The 17,933-nt window shown below is 52.2% G+C and overlaps 2 protein-coding genes across 3 annotated transcripts; both read right to left on the reverse strand.

The window, feature by feature from the left end:
* Window positions 1-171: 171 nt before the first annotated feature.
* On the reverse strand, window positions 172-5,064 carry Vsig2 (V-set and immunoglobulin domain containing 2). Of its 2 annotated transcripts, XM_005378441.2 has the most exons (8): window positions 4,835-5,064; window positions 4,164-4,327; window positions 3,542-3,749; window positions 2,595-2,753; window positions 1,382-1,501; window positions 1,121-1,265; window positions 558-633; window positions 264-396 (listed from the first exon to the last, which is right to left on the reverse strand). In XM_005378441.2, the coding sequence occupies exons 1-8, from the start codon at window positions 4,893-4,895 to the stop codon at window positions 367-369; spliced, it is 963 nt and encodes a 320-aa protein (XP_005378498.1). In that variant the 5' UTR covers window positions 4,896-5,064; the 3' UTR covers window positions 264-366. The 2 variants fall into 2 exon arrangements, with proteins under 2 accessions (XP_005378495.1, XP_005378498.1); XM_005378438.2 differs by lacking the exon at window positions 558-633 and having other exon boundaries at window positions 172-396; window positions 4,835-5,057.
* Window positions 5,065-5,892: 828 nt separating this feature from the next.
* Window positions 5,893-13,986, reverse strand: LOC102013070 (endothelial cell-selective adhesion molecule). Its single transcript, XM_005378437.2, has 7 exons — window positions 13,751-13,986; window positions 10,286-10,476; window positions 8,842-9,028; window positions 8,520-8,675; window positions 7,471-7,593; window positions 7,067-7,199; window positions 5,893-6,705 (listed from the first exon to the last, which is right to left on the reverse strand). Exons 1-7 carry the CDS (start codon window positions 13,818-13,820, stop codon window positions 6,384-6,386), a joined length of 1,182 nt encoding a protein of 393 aa, XP_005378494.1. The 5' UTR covers window positions 13,821-13,986; the 3' UTR covers window positions 5,893-6,383.
* Between the last annotated feature and the right edge of the window lie 3,947 nt (window positions 13,987-17,933).

Here is a 17,933-nt window from a genome sequence, read left to right on the forward strand (position 1 = left end):
GGAGGGAGGTTAGGTGGAGCAGCACTTAGGTTGAAACCTATCCCTTTGACCCAAGCAGACTTCCTGCTTACCGCATGGCCTCTGGGACGTCACACACATTCCTTCCCTAAACGGGTGATTTCTGGATTGCCAGGAGAGATTGATTACATTGGCAAAAGAAGACGAACAAAATGGTACCCCAAAGGCTTTAATCATTGGTATCCCCTCCACCAATCCTCTTCTGGGAAGTGGAGAAGTCACAAAAGCATAGGGAGCCTGGACTTGGTAGTTGTCTCAGTGCTAGCAGACTTGGTGGTGGTCGCAGTGCTGGCAGACGGGGACCTCTCCAAGAGGCCTTTCCTAGAATCAGCCTGTGGAGAAGCCTGCTCAGAAATCCCAGGAGCCACAGCATCCTCCCTGATGGAGACAGACACATTTTTACTGCAGACAGACCCATCCTTCAGAGGATGACTATAGTCTAACCCAGGGATTTTAAATTTTTATGGTACCCAAAAATCATCTATGGAACTTGCGTTAAAATAAAGATTCCAGGCCCCATGTTTCCCAGATGCACGCACATGCACATGGATTCTGCTTTTTTTTTTCTTTTTGAAAGGTTGCTCTGACACCCATTCAGGACCCCAGGTCTTGCAGCTGAAGTGGATGACAGAGGCATATTTGAGCTCATTTCCTGATGGCTCCACAGAACTAAACTCAACTGAGTGAAATGCAGTTCACTCCAACTACTTCCAAATGGATAACATACATATGAAAACACCTTAAAAATTGTGAAAGTCGCCAGGCGTGGTGGCACACGCCTGTAATCTCAGCCCTTGGAGGCTGAGGCAAAAGGATAGATGTGAGCTTGAGGGCAGCCTGGACTACACAGTGAGACCTTGTCTCAAAAAAAAAGAGAAAGTAAATATTTTAAGTATGAGGAGGGTCAGTGTAGTCCTGAAACTGAGCCACGCCTGTCCCAGCCCCTCCACCCTGTGCATCTTACACATACACTAGGTTATGCTGCCCTGCCACCACCAAAAGCCGAGCAGCACTCCTTACCGCTGACAAGTGAAGGCTGACAGCATTTACTCTGAACCCAAGCCTATTCCTCCCTCTGCACGCCTCTAGCCCTCCTGCTCACCGGAGGTCACTACCACCATATGTCTCCTTGGGTGTCGTCTTCCTCTCTTTCTGGAATCTGATCAGGCAGAACACAGCAACTGACAGCAGCAATACGCCCAGAAGCACCCCAATCAGTGTCCCAGCCACTCGGCCCTCAGAGGGACCTAAGGATACACAGGACTTTCAGAGTTGCAGAACTTCTTTGGCCCACCCTCAAACAGCTTCATGCAGCCTCCCCAAGCCACGGCTTCCAGCCTGGCCTCTTCCCAACGTCCCCTACCGGTCACAGAGAGGGTCAGCTCACAGGATGCAGTGCCCATTTGGTTGGTGGCCACACATCGGTAGGTGCCCGAGGAGGTCAGGGAGAGATTGGTGAGAATGAGCTGGCCAGACACTTCATCTAGAGGATGAGGAGGAAGTGTGCCACAGCTCACCCACCTCACAGTGAGCACCTGATACGAGGGAAGGGCAATTCATTTCATCCTTGTACCAATCCTGCCAAAGGAGGCCTCACCTCATTTGATTGGTGGGAAAACTGGCTTAGAAAAAGCAATTTGTTTGAGATGATCTAGAGACTAATTCCAAAGCCACAGCCACATCTGTGTTCTTTCTACCACACATAGCTGCCCTTTCAGGAGTTGGAGAGCGCCACACACAAAGGCCATAGAATTGGGGTGATATACGTACTAGCTGGGGTCAGATTCCTTGCTGGGAGTAAAAAGCTTGATTCCTAAAAATCTATCTTCTGGAGTGGCTCTGAGCTGACTCGGGTGTTTCTACAAACTCTGACTTTTGCTTGAGGGGGAAGAGTACATATCAGGAAGTAATGCAGGGAAGTGGGTCTGGATTGATACAAGGATTTTCTGAGGTTGGGGCTACAGGGAGAGACCAGGCCACTGAACCCAGCAAAAATAAACTAAGAAGCTAAGGCACCTAAGAATGTGACTCCTGCAAGTAAACTAGCAAGATGACTCAAGTCAGTCTGTGCTATTCTGCCTCAGTTTCTTCTTCAGGAAGTCTGGAAGTGATTCATAAACCTTAAGAAATTAAAAGGAATCCTCCAAAAGTAAACAAGTAGGAATCATAAGAATGTCCCCTACCCTCTGCACTCTTTCAGGATATCAGGACATTACTTCAGAAATGTTCCCAGGGAGTGGGCGTGGTGGTGCACGTCTGTAATCTCAGCACTTGGGAGGCTGAGGCAGGAGGATTGCTGCAAGTTTTAAGGCCAGCCTGAAGTAATGTGAATTCAAGGCCAGTCTGAACTACACAGTGACACTCTGTCTCAAAAAACAAAAAGAAAAAGAAATGCCCCCAGGAGCCCAGCCATGGACTATGCAGGAAGGCAGAAAGAGAACAATACAAAGAAGCAGGGGAAAGTAGGGTGGTTTGTCCCATACTGGTCACGGAACTTGCAGTATGGATACATAAGGGTTACAGACCAGATTTGCTCAGGTCTCTAGGCACCTCTTTCTGATGCCTTGGGTCCTTACCTTGAACCACACTGCCAGGAGAAGGCGTAGGAAAAGATCCAAGGCGAACCCAGCTGTACACGGGCTTGGGAGCTCCCTGGGCAGAGCTGCATCTCAGTGCCGCAGAGCCTCCCACAAAAGCCGTCCCACTCTGACTGCATGAGGGGCTACTGGGGGGCACTGCAAAAACCACAGAGCAGTCAGAAATCTTCTAACCTCATGTCCACTGAATGCTTGAGTCTCCTGCTTGAACACCACTGCTCAACAGTGGTCCCCTTCTCTCTATCAGCACATTCCCAGGAAGTCGTTTCCACTATTGGCAATTCTGATTGTTAGAAAACTCTTCTTCATAGCGAGCCAAAATTGCGTCAATACAATATCCACTCATTAGCTCCAGTTCCTGTCCTCTGACCCCACAAAGAAAAATTAAAACCTCTCCTCCATATGACAAAGCCCTTTAGATATTTGCACGTAGTAGTCACACATCACATGCCAAGTCTTGTATTTTTTTTATCTAAATGTCTTTGGCCTTGGTAGTAGCTTCTGGTTGCCTACTTCTGAGCAGGCTCTGATTTAGGGTGAGATGGAAGCTTTGAACAGAATATGTTGCTCAGTACTGGGGGGCCTAGTTCCTTTAATGGCCACTTCCCTTCTCTGCCACTGAGGTTGGGAGGGACAAAAACCAAATTCAGCTGCAAAAGGGAGTTTCCTCCCCGGTGGAGCTGGATGGGTGTGACTCCATCCCCATATATGGGAAGGGCTTCTCTCTCAGGCCCTAAGGGAGGAGACATTCTGTAGAGCTGGAGTGGGACCATCTAGATTAGAAGTCTTGGGAAATGGGTATTTTTTCTTGAGGTCTCCAGTGCAGTTGTGTGCTTGGGTGGCGAGCAAGACACGAGGAGACCTAGCATGGCCAGTGCGTACTTCTAGCACAAGTAGGTGGCTAGTGGGTCACCAGCTTGTCTTACCCAGCACAGTAAGGTTGATTAGTCCCAGACCATTGGTGTAGAAATCTGGTGGGTTGTTAACATGACAGAGATAGGTTCCAGTGTCTGAGGGGCGGACATCCACCAGTTTCAGGGTGGCCACCCCTCCTGTGGGCGGACTTTGGAGCAGGCTGGCCCGCTCTGCCTTAGAACCGGTGGGATACAGGTGGCCATTGGTGAAGTACAAGATCTGAGAAAAGTCAGAAGACACACACCTATGTTCCCTTTTCTGCCGGACATCAACTCTACAGTCCTTCTGCTTAGAAGTGCAAATGGGTCTGCTCACTTAGACAGCGAGGGAGGTGGATACCCTCTATCCTGAACCGTGAAGGGATAACACAGCACCACATCAAGTGCGATATGTCAGTGTCAGTGGGTTTAGTAACTGAAACTGAGGCTTCACAGCATAAGGGAGTGGGTATAGGAATTATGGGAGAGGAAAGGATGGTACAGGGCCACATAGACTGCAGCCCTGCAGGCCTAGGAAGAGCCCAGTTGTTTTATCCCAGCTGATCCCCAGACGCCACACCACTCCCACCCAATTCATCCTGGCCGAGCCCTCTATTCCTGGCCACCCCGCTGCACACAGTTGCTCTCAGCTCACGGGATGCGACGCAGAGATGGGTTTCCCAGGCTGCACAAAGCTCCACTCCAGGGCGAAGTTGCTTCCCACGGACGTGCTATAGCTGCAGACCAGCTCGGCAGTCTTGCCCACGGGCACGCTCAGTGGCTCAGTGGGCACCTTCACTTCCACGGCCAGCCCTGGGGCTGAGGATGAAGAGGGTGGTCTGGACCCCAATCCTGGTGCACTGGAGGTTCCGACCCTCACCCCAGACCCTAAGCCGGAGGCTGAAAGCTCCCCGGTGTGCTGCTGCCTCTTCCCCTCAATCCATTCACTCCGTCTCCAAGCCTGAGGTTTCCAGAGGGAGGGAGGGAGGGCCCCACAGCCCAGCTGAGATTTTGTGGGTAAAAGGGCCAAGACTGGGCCGGGTATGAGCATGAGTTGGCAGAAAAAGGAAATGATACTCCTGTTTGGACAAAGAGGCCAAACTTACCAAGCCCGACTGTCTACCTCTCTCCTCCTCTGCCCTCACGGCCTCCATGGCCCCTACCTCACCCTCACCCCTTTCCAGCCTCTCACAGGCACCTCCTGGGTCCCTGCTACTCAGGGCAGCTCCAGCCCACTGCGGGGGGGACGGAGCAGATTCTGAGGACTCAGGGAAGCAAGGCCCCCACCCCACTCAGCTCTGGCGCAGACGCCCAGCCCCTCCTTACCATTCAGGCACAGGAAACCCAGCAGGGTCCTGCAGAGGAAAGGCCCAGGGAGCCAGGCCATGGCCACCTAGCTCCGTGCGTTGGTCTGTGTGGGTCTGTGAGTCTCAGGAAGGAAAGGGAGTGCCCAAAGGGAGCCTCTGTGTGCTGGGCAGGAGCTAGCCCTGCTATCTCAGAGCAAACAAGGGGAGAGGCCAGCACTCTCAGGTAAGCAAACGCTCCTCCCTCCTCCAGGTCCAATTCTAGAGTCCCTCCAGCCTGGCTTCCTTCTCACTGCGTCCTTCTTCCAATGTCTGCCACTGTCAGGCCCTGGGAAAAAGGCTGGTCTGGAGGTAAGGCACACTGAGGGCAGAGGCCCTGAACTGGAGCTCCACAAGGAAAGTGTCTTTGGAGGAAGAGGAGATTCTGATACCAAGTGCTGGAAATGACTCCACCATCTTGTCTCAGGGTGAAGATACTTTGTGGCAACTTCCGAGATCCCTGTCCTTCCCAAGCCCCTCTTGCACTATGTGCTGGGATAGAAGTCTCCAAAGAGATTATACCAACTCCCTATTCCCAGAGGTACCCCACTCCATGGGCAGAGAACCTGAGACCTAGAGACCTCCCAGCCTCAGCAGGAGAGGACATGGCAGTATTCAGTCATAAACCTACAGCACACCCTCTGCCCAACTGTCCCCGGGTACCAAGAGGGATTGCAGCACAGAGGGAAGAAGCTGTGTTTGTGAAGTCTCCTCTCACCTGCCCTGGAGAGGAAGAAGAGCTGAAGTTCATGAACACCAGCAGGATTAACGCTTTGTACCAAAGCTTCAGCAGCAAGTGACCAGCCAGTTTGCTGCCCTTGCTCTTCAGACTGTGCCGCCTGGGCTCCTAGCCTCATGCTCACGGTGCCTCCCCTTTCCACAGGTCAACAAATTACCTTTTCAAGGACCCCACAAGAGCTATCCTAAGCCAGCAAGGTCTGAGCATTGAGGAAAAGCTCCCCTGGGTGCACAGTGTGACTAGGGTTCACCTGACATCTTCCTGAAGCTCAACTTCCAGGAATTCTCAGTAGGAAAAGGGTATTTGATTCTTATTCCATATAAACACAGTGTATCTTTATTGAAATTTGCAAAATAGAAACAAAAAGACATTTGGAGTTAGTGTTAAAAATGCCTTTCCTATCCTCTGCCCTAACAAATCCAACCAGGCCAGCAGGACATTAATGCAAGGAGCTGGAGGCAGCAAGGGATGGCATTAGATGGGGTGGGGTACAGATCCTAGAAGGCTGGGGAGCTCATAGATTGGCAGCTTCTCCAGGGCCCTTGGAGATCAGGCGATCTCAGCAGGATTCAGCTGGCTTAAGGAAGAGTGGAGCCCTCCTCCCTCAACCAAACCCAGGTTCAATTCCTCTTCTCCTGTGACTTCCTGGACATTTGGGTCTTACTCAAACCCAGTTTTCCCAGAGTGAAGAGAGGTGAGGTTGGAAGACAGGAGGTCTGGAGTATGGCTGCTCTCCCAGGGCTCAGGTCTGTGCTCTAGGGCTGACCCTTACAAGATGTGAGTGCCTGAGCCATCACACCAGAGACCCATCCTGAGTCTGGGGAGGTAGCATCACATTTACCGCACCCATGCGTCTCAGAGCAGAGTGAGAAAGCCCACCAGGGTTGACGGTCACGGGCTGAGGGTTGGTCCCATCTGTCTTGGGTAGTCTTGGTGAGGGGAGGGCCTGAGCGGAGACGCTAGGCACAGGCACGGGGGTCAGTGTGCCAGGCTTGGGAGCGGTGTGAGACAGCCGGAGGGCTTGTGCTGAGGTAACAGAGGAAAGAGTTCCGTTCTTGGAGAGTGTGTCCGAACCCTTGGACCAGGTCAGGGTCCTCGGAGCAGTGGCATCCTCCCTAGTCATCAAAGAAGTAACAAGAGGTCAGAAGAAGGGAAAAGAAGGAGCGAGTTTTTGCATGCTTTGTCTTACCCCCTGCCTCCATCTACACACTTCAACCCTTCTCTTCATTTCCCTTAAAATCTACCCATAAGAATGCTATTCTGGGGGCTGGGGATTTAGCTCAGTGGCACAGCGCTTGCCTGGCAAGCACGAGGTCATGAGTTCTATTCCTGGTACTGGAAAAGAACCAAAAAATAAAAAAGAATGCTATTCTGATTACTGTCCACCCTTCCATTAGATAGGAGCTGCCTGAATTCCCAGACTTGGTGAGGGGAGTTAGGACAGCCTCCACCTTAGCAGAGACCAGGAACACTTACTTGATATCATTGGGTACATCCTCTAGGACCTTGCCCCGGTGCTGGCGTTCGTACAAGAGGACCAGGCCAACCAGCAGCACCAATCCAACCAGAGTCCCCACAACCGCTCCAGCAATCATTGCAGCTCTTGACCCTAGAAATGCCTTGCTGTCAGAGGGGGCACCCAGCTGTTCTCTGTTCCTCTCCAATCCCCCTTCCCCACTGTCATTGTCTGTCCACATTTTCCCTTCTCTGCTAAGATGGGAGGCTGTCAAGCAGAAAACTGCCAGCCATTGACCAAATGTGCACAAACCTTTGATCAGGGGAAGCTCCCTATTCTATTACAATGAGAGGCCTTTAAAACCTGCGAAGCCACCCCCACCACTGAGTACTCTTCTTGAGGACCACACTTACCCCTCACTAACCTGTGATTACATTCAGGGTCACATTGCAGTGGGCACTGCCCACTGCATTGTGGGCCGTGCAGAGATAGACACCAGACATGGAAGTGGAAAGGTTGGTGAGCTTTAAAGACCCACGGATGTTATCTGTGGATACAATTTAGCCATCAGTCCAGGGACCTTCTTTCCCTTGTTGGGGAAAAAAAAAAATCCTTCCCTTCTTCTGGAATGTGAATTTCACTCTGGGAGTCACCACTTCTCTGTTCCCTGTGGGAGGGGAAGGGTATCATGGACTGTGTTTCCAGTTGCAGCTAGCTCAATGCCCCTCTCCAGTTAAATTTCTATTCAAAAAAGAACAGGATTTTTTTTTTATCAGAATGGTCAAATGAGGCTGGGGGGGTAACTCAGTGATACAGAACATTCTTAGCCATGTGCAAGGCCCTGGGTCAAATTCCTAAACTCCCCCCGCCCCCGCAAAAAAATCCTTCCAAAAAAAAGCAAGCAAACAAACACAAAACATCAAATGAAAAGTAGAAGCACAAAATAAAAACTCTATATACCCACCAACTAGATCCAAAAGTTGCTAACACTTTATGAGTACTTATTTCATTTCTCTCTCTAACATTTAAAAGCAATACTTCCGTGTGCATCTTTAAAAAAATAAGAACATCATCTCACATATCCACAATACCATTGCTATACCTAAGAAATTGATTACAATCTCCATACTCATTTAACCATTCATATTAAAAACTTTCCAGTTGTCTCTAAAACATTTTTAGCTGATGTGTTCCAATCACAAATATTGATAAACCACTTTACGAAGTTATTAAGTGGCACAGCTAGACATGAACACAGGCAGTCCAGCTCCAGAGCCTCTTTAGTGTAACAGTCTGTGATACAGGAAAGCACCCGTCCCAGCGCCTGCACCTGGCAGGCCATCTTCCTCGCCTCTCCTCTTGCTCCTCCCCAGCCCTTTCCAGCATTGCTTCCCCCTTCCGCCCCAGTCCTGCAGCACCACTCTTCCACCCCTTCTCCAGCCACAGCCTGAGTGTTTCCAGAAACTCCCTCACCTAAAACCGGTGCAAAGAAAACCTGAGCCAGTGGGGGCAGCCGCTCCCACTGGTACTGAGCCAAAGGGTCACTCCTTGGGGACTGGCAGCTCAGGGTCACGTTGGCCCCCACCCGGGGCACACCCAGGAGACTGCAGGATGGAGTCGCTGGAGGAACTGAGGAAGGGAAAACAGGTTAAAACCCACACCGTGAGACAGGAGGGACCCACACACACCCCATGTGTCACTGGATGTCCTGCCCCGTCCTTGCCCCTTGGGAGAGAGACCCACCTGAACTCCTGTGGGGTGGGAAGGGATCTGGAAGTGTGTGCTTCTCACTCACCCAGCACGCTGAGTTCCACAGTTTTGCTGTCATGGCCCTTGTTTTGCACATTCACGGAGCAGCTGTAGGAGCCAGAGTCTTTTTCCTGGAGGCCCTGCAGCCTCAGGGACACGTTCCGGGAGGGCATGGAGTAGACCAGGGATACTCCAGGGTTGCCTGACACGGTACCATTGATGTAGGCCAACACCTGGTGGGGTCAAGACACCTTCTTGTTATTCCATGATGCACTATGCCTACAGGGTGGTCCAGTCCCTTTTCCCAAAACTGACATTCTTTGTGTGACCCTCACTCACACCATTTCTCTGACTGAACCAGTTCCTGTTCTCAGCCTTCTCCTGGGCTACCCCTCACTATGCCAAGGTATTATTCCCCTAAGGACTGTCACTTACTTCCCACTAGGGGCACTTAGAAGAGTGAATAATCAAAGAAGGGAGGACATAAAGAACTTAAAATTGCAGAATAGATCTAGGTTTTATAGAGTTTGAAATTTATACAACTGGAAGGGGCATCTTTAACAAAAAGAAGATAGAAACATCCTTTTAAAAAGATCAAATGACTTTATTGAACACACTTTCCAGGACACTGGCAGGAATCCATACAAGTGAGGGGTTCTGAAAATGCTTCATTGCTTCTGGGTAAACCAGCCTTGAGTCTTGCTCGTGAAGGGAAGAGGTGTGAGATGTGGGAGGAAATACCCTTTGCCTCTCCAGGTACAAAGGGGCAAGATGACAGGTGATAATTATTCCTGAAAGTAGCCTGTACCTGACAGTGTCCAAAGCACAGAGAATGTGAGCAGAGAAACACGTTGCGTTTTTTAAAGTCATGTCACACACACCAGGGTATTGAACCCATGGCTTTCACACCAAGCTCCCCATTCCTGCTTTTATTTTTTTTATTTTTTTGGTTTTTTCCAGTACCAGGAATCGAACTCATGACCTTGAGCTTGCCAGGCAGGCTCTGTGTCACTGAGCTAAATCCCCAGGCCTCTTATTTATTTATTTATTTATTTATTTATTTTGGCTTTTTTTCCCTGTATCGGGAATCAAACTCATGACCTTGCGCTTGCCAGGCAGGTGCTGTGCCGCTGAGCTAAATCCCCAGCCCTATTTTTTTTTTATTTAGAGACAGGGTCTTGTTAAATTCCCCAGGCTAGGCTCAAGCTTGTGGTCCTCTGGGCTGGAACTACACAGCCATGCACCACCACTCCAACCCTCTCAATGGTGTTTTGTGTGCTGGATTTCTAGGGGAACTTGGGGGATAGAGAAGGCTTTGGAGGAAGTATTCAAGATGAGAAGACGGACCCTGACACTGCGAGAACACCTGCTGTTTCCGGAATTCCTTCTCCGCACCCCCTTCTCTGGCCATCCCTCCCATCCTTGCGAGCTCTTCCCTGCATCCCAGCGGGGCTCCGTGCTCACCACTGCCTGGGATATTTTCCCCTTACCTGCTTTAGCTCCTTCTTCCCTTTTTGTTCCAGGAACCACATGAGCAGGGGCACTTCCCATGGTCGGCCCGAAAGCTTCTCTCCTTCCAGGGTGTACCAGGCTGGGAGCACTATATCTCTTCCCTCCACGGCCTGCAGCTTCGTAAGGCCAGCAGGCATGTGCAACTTCACCTGGGCCCTCGAGGGGTAAGCTGGAGACAGAGCAAGGCGTGAGCTCCCATAGGGCCCCCCGAAGAGGGTAGTGTGAAGGACAAGGACAAACCTTGCCAGTGCACATACTGGTGGCATCGAGGGTGCCCGGGGGCTGCTGACCCAGACTCCTGCTTCCCATCGGCTGCCCATGGGTTTCTAGTGCTGGGAACACGTTTCTATGCATGTATTCGTATCCAGAAGCATATATTCTGAACACCCAGCAGAGAGGGCAGATTTCCATTTAGGAGGAGAAGAGAACAGGAGAAAGGGCAGGTCTATTACTTTTGATATACACCCCACGTTGCGCACTTACTCCCCCAATTTCCCTGGGCAAGAGGCAAGGGGAGCAGCTGGTGATGGTGTTTGGGACCACCAGAGCTCCTTGCTCTAGAGTTCTCAACTCGATGGGCAGAAGGGGCTGGGAAGCCGCCGGGTTACTCTTTAAACCCTCGGCTCTTCCTGAACAGCGGGTATTCTGCGAGGCCGAAGGCTCCCCATTGAGCAGGGCTAGCGCTGTGACTGAGGTACCCCGGACTGCCTAGCTAAGCGAAAAGTTGGAACCCAGAAAGTCCTCAAGTGCCCTTTTGGGGTCCGGGTGATCTGGGTGGATCCTGTGGGGTGCAGGGAATTACAGGCAGGGCAAACGTCAGTCTTGGGACGAGAAGACTTCCTCTGCGGATGCGCAGCGAGTCGGAGGTGGACTCGGATGTGAGGTTGCGTGGTTAACGCTTGGGACCCTCAACTTGTGCCCTTCGGGGAGGCAATGGAGGCTAAAAGCCCTTTGGGAAGTGACTTCGAGCTAGGACCCGGCCACGTCTGAGGACGCTGTCGACCCTCGTCCTGGACCCTACGCCTCCTAGGGGACGGGGCGCCGTCCCGGAGGTGAGCAGGCGGGGCGGCAGCTGTGGACTCTCCGCCCTCGCAGAGCCGGGCTGAAGGCCTCCTGCGCCGGGAGTCGTGAGGCAGGACGCGCGCCACCCCCACCGCTTTCCCGCTGCTTCGCGTCTTTGCAGAACTCCCGCCTGATTCCTTACACGTCGAAGCACCCCCCTTCTCATTTCCTGGCAGGAAACTTGTGCCCGGCCGATAAGGCAGAAGACAATGAAAGGGGGGCCGCTAGACCGGAGGCCCTACAGCCAAAAACAATCCGCCCTCAAGGAGCTCGAAGCCCCTTGGGGACCTAGCTGGCGGCTGTTCTGCTAAAGCGGGACACACAGGAGCCTTCGGAACGTGGTGGCTCTTCCCCGGGCTCTCTGCGCTCACTCTTGAGGCCAGAAAAGGTTCTCACCAGAAAACTACCTGTAACCACCATGGGAGCCTAAGGGACTAACTCCGTCCGGGGCCTCATTTATAATTGTACTTTGCAAAAAACGTAGCGCAAGGGGGTTTAAACACACAGTAAGGGACACACGAGGGTCTGGGTAAATGCTTCCGCCCTTTACCCAGAGAACTGAGGAGCCACCCTCGCTCCAGGTGTCTGCTAGAACAGAAGCTCCGGTTCCAACTGGACGTCACTTTTCCCATGCAGCATCTTGGGTGCCACCCGGAGGGGAGTGGGTCCCAGCGAAGGACGCAGGAGCCCAAGAAAGTGACCATCTAGCTCACTGAGAGCAGGGAAAGGCCGAAACGGGCCTGCTCCCCAGGGCTACTATTTTTAGTCTCCCTCTTCTCTGAGAAACTCCCCCTGCAGGCTTCTCACGCCCCAGGGGCAGGAGGCTGAGCAGCCTAGGCAGGGCAGGAGGGCCTTGACGAGTCAGGACGAGCATGCGGGCCTAGCAGAGCCGGGTGCCTGCTCCATGTGGGTGGACTTAACAGTCCAGCACCAGGCAGGGCAGCAGCTGGGTAACCTCCAGGGCAGCCGGTGGGAACAGTAAGTCTGGACCTCCAGGAACCAAGCTGAGGCTTGGAGCTGGGGTTGGGAATGAGCAGACAAGGAGCATAGCTTTTTCTCCATGCTTGGAGACCCACCGTCTGGGAGAGGTGTAGGGGAGCTGGGGTAGAGTGCAGAAGGGAAAGCGGTTGAGGTTGAAGTTGAGAAAGCAGTGGTGAGAAGCGGAGGGATCCCGGATGAGGTCTATCAAGTCTGCATAGCCCCAAGCTGTCCAGGCTCTGGCGTGGCTGGGGGTCTGCTCAGGAGACCCGTTTGTTTGGGAATCCTAGTACTTCACGCCCAACAGACCAGACCAAAGCAGACATGGACAGGAGCTGGTGGATACCATCATTCTGGCTGAATTTCACTCTGTATGTCCTCCTTCCTGCCCCCACTTAACCGATCTTCCTCCAAACTGAGAAAAAATGAGTTAAAGCTGAGGTCCCCAAACCTAGATTGGGACTCCTGAAAGGGAATAGCAGAACAGCCTGGAAGGCAGCAAGTGAATAGCTTATAATGGGCATTGTTCTTATGGGGTCCTTTTCTTCCCAGATGCAGTACTGGACCACCTCAGCTCCCAGTGAAGCTAGGTGCCCCTGAGGCTTTCAACATTCACTAAGCACTTGCTCTGAGAGGTTCCTTTCCTCTCCCATTATCCCCTCTTCCCCATTTTCCTTGTCCCTTTGAGTCAGGGAATCAAAGAGGTGGTGGACCTGGAAGGGAAGGGGGGTGTCACAACTCTGTTCCTCTCCGCTGTTGAACCCTTCCCCCATTTCCTGTGTCCAAACGACCTCCCGGTCATGCTTTGGGGACACCTCCCATTATTTCCAGAGCAGGAAGCAGGAGGGGGCAAGAGGGAGGAACTGGGCTGGGGAACTGACGTGAAGTCTGTGTGTCAAGCCTGAGGGCCAGGGCATTCTCCTGGGATCTTGGCATCAGCTTGTGTGTGGGGTCGGGGCACAGACGGGACTGGAGTTAAGTCCTTAAGCTCTTTAGTCGGTGTCTCATCTATCGCCTCAGCTCATCCAGCTCTGCTGAGTAGGGGCGGGGAGTGGGGGAGGGATAGTTCCGGTCACTTGCACCAGAGGTAGCTGAGTCTCGCCAGAAGATGCCCTGAGGAGTGAGGGGAAGCAGTGGGGCGGGGAATGATTCCTGTGTCTCAGCCCACAGTATTCTGGGTCGAGCCTGGAGATGCTCTTACTCCCGCAAAATAGGAGCCGTCCCGGCTACAGTGCAGAGATAAATCAGCACCAGCCAGTGATGCCAGGGCCGGGGTGGGGGGCGAGAGTGCGAAGCAGGAGTCACGTCCAGACCAGTTTCTCATCAGTGCCCGAAGTCCCCTCAGGGCCAACATTCACCCCTCGTGCCTCCCAAGACCCCTCTAGGTCCCGGGTTTGACTCACCGAGAATACTGAGCCCCAGGAACAAAAACAGCGGCCAGTTGGTGGCAGGGGGTTCAGGCAGTGAAATCATGACCCTCCCTCGTCAGAACCGAGTCAGGGCTCTCGCTCCGGGACGCACCGTCCGACAGGTGCGGAGGCTGCGCGACAGGCGGATCGTGCACGGGAGCCAGGCCACTGACCGTCACCAAGGGCGGCTCCAGCCGGAGTCCGCGGGTGCGTGCGGGTGGTGGGGTGGGGACCGGGCGACAGGGGGCGGGACATTCGAAGGGGCGGAGAGGTCGAGCGCTCCCAGGCTGGGCGAGAGGAGGCTCGCCGCGGGGTGGGGCTGGGGATCGGGATCTTCCAGCGCTGGCAGACTGGATCCCGCCGCCTCTCCCCGTCAAGCTGCAGGCTAGAGTTGGATAAGTCGAGGTGCCCCAGGAGCCGGCCCAGGGGCAAGAAGGCAAGAGGAGGGTCCTGAACCATCACACACGTACCCCGCCGGTAGGGGAGGGTACTAGGGAGGGCGTTTGGGGGAGCGACTGACATCTGGGAGCGCCCGCACCCTGGACACTCTAAAAGCCTTGAGGCTCCCCTCACTAATAACCCGCTGCAAGCTTAGGGGTCCTGTGGAGTAACGAGGGCCTCCTGAAGGACGCGGGAGCAGAGCTTTCTCAGGGCACCGGGTCCGCAGTGTGGGAGCGCAGCTGCGGAAGAAGCCAGTGCTCGCCCCAGCGGCTGCGCGATCCAACTCGGCCCCTCTCCCGCGCTCCCCTGGAGGCGGCCCAGGACAGCGCCGCGCGGGGTCCCGCGGATACTGTCTTCCCCCGTGAGCAGGGAAGACAACGGCTCACTGCGGGTTTTCACAAACCCCTTAAGACCCAGGCCCAAGGGTTACTTCGGCCCCGAGCTAGGAAGATTGGCTCCCGTCCCAAGAGCTGAGCGGGAAACCGAGGCAACAAGTCTGTTCCCAGCTCCTCATCCTTGAAACAAACTGCTAAACTGCCAGGGAGGAGGGGAGGCTGTGGGAAGGCACACAGAAAATTTCCGTTTCTTTTTGTCCCCGGGATCTCTACTGCCTCCTATCCTCACAGTGAGCAGCTCAGGCCCGCTCTGATCCTTTAATTCCCAGGACTGGATGTTATTCGCTGTGAATTTAATTTAACCGCCCCCCCTTCTCCATCCCCTGCCATTTGGTCAAAAGGCATCTCTGCGCCCTCTGCCGGCCGGGGCGCCCTAACCCAGGGGCACGCACCAATTCTACCTTTCCACCAGCACCAGAAGCAGCACCAGCATCACCAGCACCACCAGCACCACCAGCACCAAGCTTCAAGCCTTGGTTTTTTGTTTTTGTTTTTGTCTTTTTAAGAGAGGGTCTTGCTATGCAGTTCGGATTTGCTTTGAGCTCACTTCGTAGCCCAGGATGGCCTCGAACTTACAACAATCCTCCTGCCTCAGCCTCCCAAGTGCTGGGATTACAGGCGTGCGCCACCAGGCCTAGCTCAAGCCGTGGTTTGAAGCAGCGCTCAGCCACGGAGCAAAGGTCACATAGGACAAAAAGCATAAGCATAAACTCCTGGCACTGCCTGCTCACTCTAGGGGAACAGAGTTGTCTGTGAACAGAAGCCAGGCCCACTGGGTTCTCTACACTCCATTTATGCAGTTATGGTGTGTGACACTGAAAATGCCCCTTGTGCTTATTTTTTTCTGCATGGTACACTATAGGCCCTCTCAGCTTCTCAGCTGCTCTTTCCTAGTGTGACCGCCTGGCTCCTCTTCAAATACTTGCCATGCAGTGGCTCTGAGAAATGCCTCTGCAAACACTAGACTGCTCATGCCATGCCTGGAATCTAATACTAGGCAGCTAAGTGGCTGCAAAGGCAACAGTGGGTAACTTCCAGACTCATCCTTCTGCAGCAACCTACAAAACTTTAGACTGTCAAGATTGGGGGGTGAGGGGCAGGGATATAGCTCAGTGGCATAAGTGCCTGCCTGGCAAGTGCAAGGTCCTAAGTTCAATTCCTGGCACACACAAGAAAAAAAGATTAGGGAGGGGGAAGGCTGTTAGTTTTTTTCTGTTGTACATTTTTCTTACTTTTATTCTGCATTTCAAAGGACCTCCTGTAAATACCCTTCTGTAGTTTCAAGACCAGGGTTAAGTCACCCCAAATAAGTAACACCTTCCAAGAAAGGCAGTGCCAAACACTGACTGTAACCCAGGAATGCAGCAGCATCTGGTCACACAAATGTTCTCACCCCTATTAAGTGCTTACATAAAGTAAGGGTTCAACATTCACTCCCTGTAGCTAACTTTCCCTTCAGAATTCCGATCTCAACCTACCACAGGGGAAGTAAAGCCACAAGCAAGGATCTGTGAACAGTGAATGTTCCCATGTGAAATACCAGCAGTCTCCTCAGGACTTTTACCCCAAACAAAGAATATTCTAGAGTTTCTTAGTCCATCCCCTTCTTTCTTCAGAGCCTCAGAGAATGGAGTGGTGGAAGTGGACAGAATATCTTCATTGCTCTCCTCAAGTCTGTGCCAAGATGCATTTTAGGGTGAACATTGCTCTCTACCCTGGGGTAAAAATGTTGGCACACATTATCCTGGCATGACCTGAGAACTGCTTACATAAACAGGTTGTGTGCAAGAACTAAGTTCTTAACTCATGTTTCTTTCAATACTTCATCTCAGATTACCAAAAAAGTTTCCTCCTACTGCTTCTTAAATTTGAACACTGTTATGGATTATAATCTTAGTCTCCGGTGAGGCTTTTGGGAGGTGACTGGATCATGGATGCATAATGGATCAGTTCACTGGTGTTTATAGCTAAATGTGGTATGGGGAGGTGAAACTGGACTGGGTGGTGGTAGTAGGTCACTGGGGGCGTGGCCTAGAATGGCATACTGTATCTCCCTTGATCTGCTTCTTGCCTGCCATGCCACCCTACCTTGAAGCCAGCTGACTATGGACTGAGACCTCTACAAACCATGAGCTAAAATAAATCTCTCCTTCAATTTTCAGGTGTTGAGTTTTGTGTCTCAGTGATGAGAAAGTAAGACAGACTGGGGAACCGGAGAAGTAGGGTCATTGCTGTGATGCTGCCTGACCATGTAGCTCAGAAACCTTTGGAACCGGCTTGGGGGAGTTTAGCCAGGTTTGGAGAAGCAGCCCTAGAATATACTGTGAGCTGAGCTTGATGGGAGATTCTGGTCAGAGCTCTGAAGACCAGAATGCTGATAGCAATGCAGCCAAAAAAGAGCAGGTTCAAGAGGTTTTGGTCAGGAAGGACTCCATTGACAGCTGCACTCCAGGTCATGTGTGTTATCCCCTGGCTGAAAATTTGTCTGCACTGTACTTATGTCCTGAGATTTTGGGGGAGACTGAGATTAAGGGTGGTGGACTAATTCATCTGGTGGAGGAAATTTCAAGGCAGCCAAACATTCAGACTATGGCTTGAGTACTTTTGGAGACTTTTAGCACATTGTGAATCAAGAAAAAATAGCCTAGCAGAAAGAGTTTTTTAATTTGGCCAGAAAGGTCTAATAAAGTTGGGGCCTGCAAAGATAGAAAAGAACTTAGGTGCTGAAAAGACTAGCATTAAAAAGAAGCCCTTGCTGGGTATGGTGGCACACACATATAATCCCAGCACTTGCAAGGTTGAGGCAGGAGCATCGCCACAAGTTCGAGGCCAGCCTGGACTACATGGCAGACCCTGTAAAAAAAAAAAAAAGCCCTTGAAGTACTTTTAGGTACTTTGCAACAGTACAAGAAAAATGCACTGAGGGATGAGGCTCCACTCTTTGTAGGCTCAGAAATGCAAAGGTAGAACTGCTTTGAGAGCCCAGAACACCATGCTCCAGAATGGCAGCAGCCTAAGGAACGGGAATTGAGTCCTGGGATTTAGTTCACTGTGCTCAGCCATCCAGGTACTCAGAGGTCTCTACAATCATGAGCAAGATACAAAGGGCTCAGCTACTGCCCCAGCTAGCAGCAGACCCTGGCATTACCTACATGGTGCTGGTTTTAGGTATATGCAGAATCTAAGAGTTATAGGGTCAGGGAGGCTTCAACCCAGATTTCAGAAGAAGGCTTGGGAGGCCAAGCAGCATGACCCTGAGAGGGCAGTATGTGAAGCCAAAAGTGCAGTAGAGATCCCAGAAGGTTGGAGAAGCCAGTTACATGGATCCTCTGAGAAAAGAT

Source organism: Chinchilla lanigera, unplaced genomic scaffold (genome assembly GCF_000276665.1).
Source record: "Chinchilla lanigera isolate Chin_1 unplaced genomic scaffold, ChiLan1.0 scaffold00011, whole genome shotgun sequence".
Classification (NCBI taxonomy): domain Eukaryota; kingdom Metazoa; phylum Chordata; class Mammalia; order Rodentia; family Chinchillidae; genus Chinchilla; species Chinchilla lanigera.

What these genes read in the sequence shown, in the direction of transcription:
- Vsig2 (XM_005378438.2), bottom strand. Translation starts at nt 4,895, where the DNA reads ATGGCCTGGCTCCCTGGGCCTTTCCTCTGCAGGACCCTGCTGGGTTTC. An exon ending in GGGTTTCCTGTGCCTGAATG is followed by an intron (nt 4,328 to 4,834) that starts GTAAGGAGGGGC and finishes CTTCATCCTCAG; the next exon opens with CCCCAGGGCTGGCCGTGGAA. An exon ending in CCATCTCTGCGTCGCATCCC is followed by an intron (nt 3,750 to 4,163) that starts GTGAGCTGAGAG and finishes GACTTTTCTCAG; the next exon opens with ATCTTGTACTTCACCAATGG.
- LOC102013070 (XM_005378437.2), bottom strand. Translation starts at nt 13,820, where the DNA reads ATGATTTCACTGCCTGAACCCCCTGCCACCAACTGGCCGCTGTTTTTG. An exon ending in GGAAGAAGGAGCTAAAGCAG is followed by an intron (nt 9,029 to 10,285) that starts GTAAGGGGAAAA and finishes TGACCCCACCAG; the next exon opens with GTGTTGGCCTACATCAATGG. An exon ending in TTTCTTTGCACCGGTTTTAG is followed by an intron (nt 7,594 to 8,519) that starts GTGAGGGAGTTT and finishes TTGTATCCACAG; the next exon opens with ATAACATCCGTGGGTCTTTA.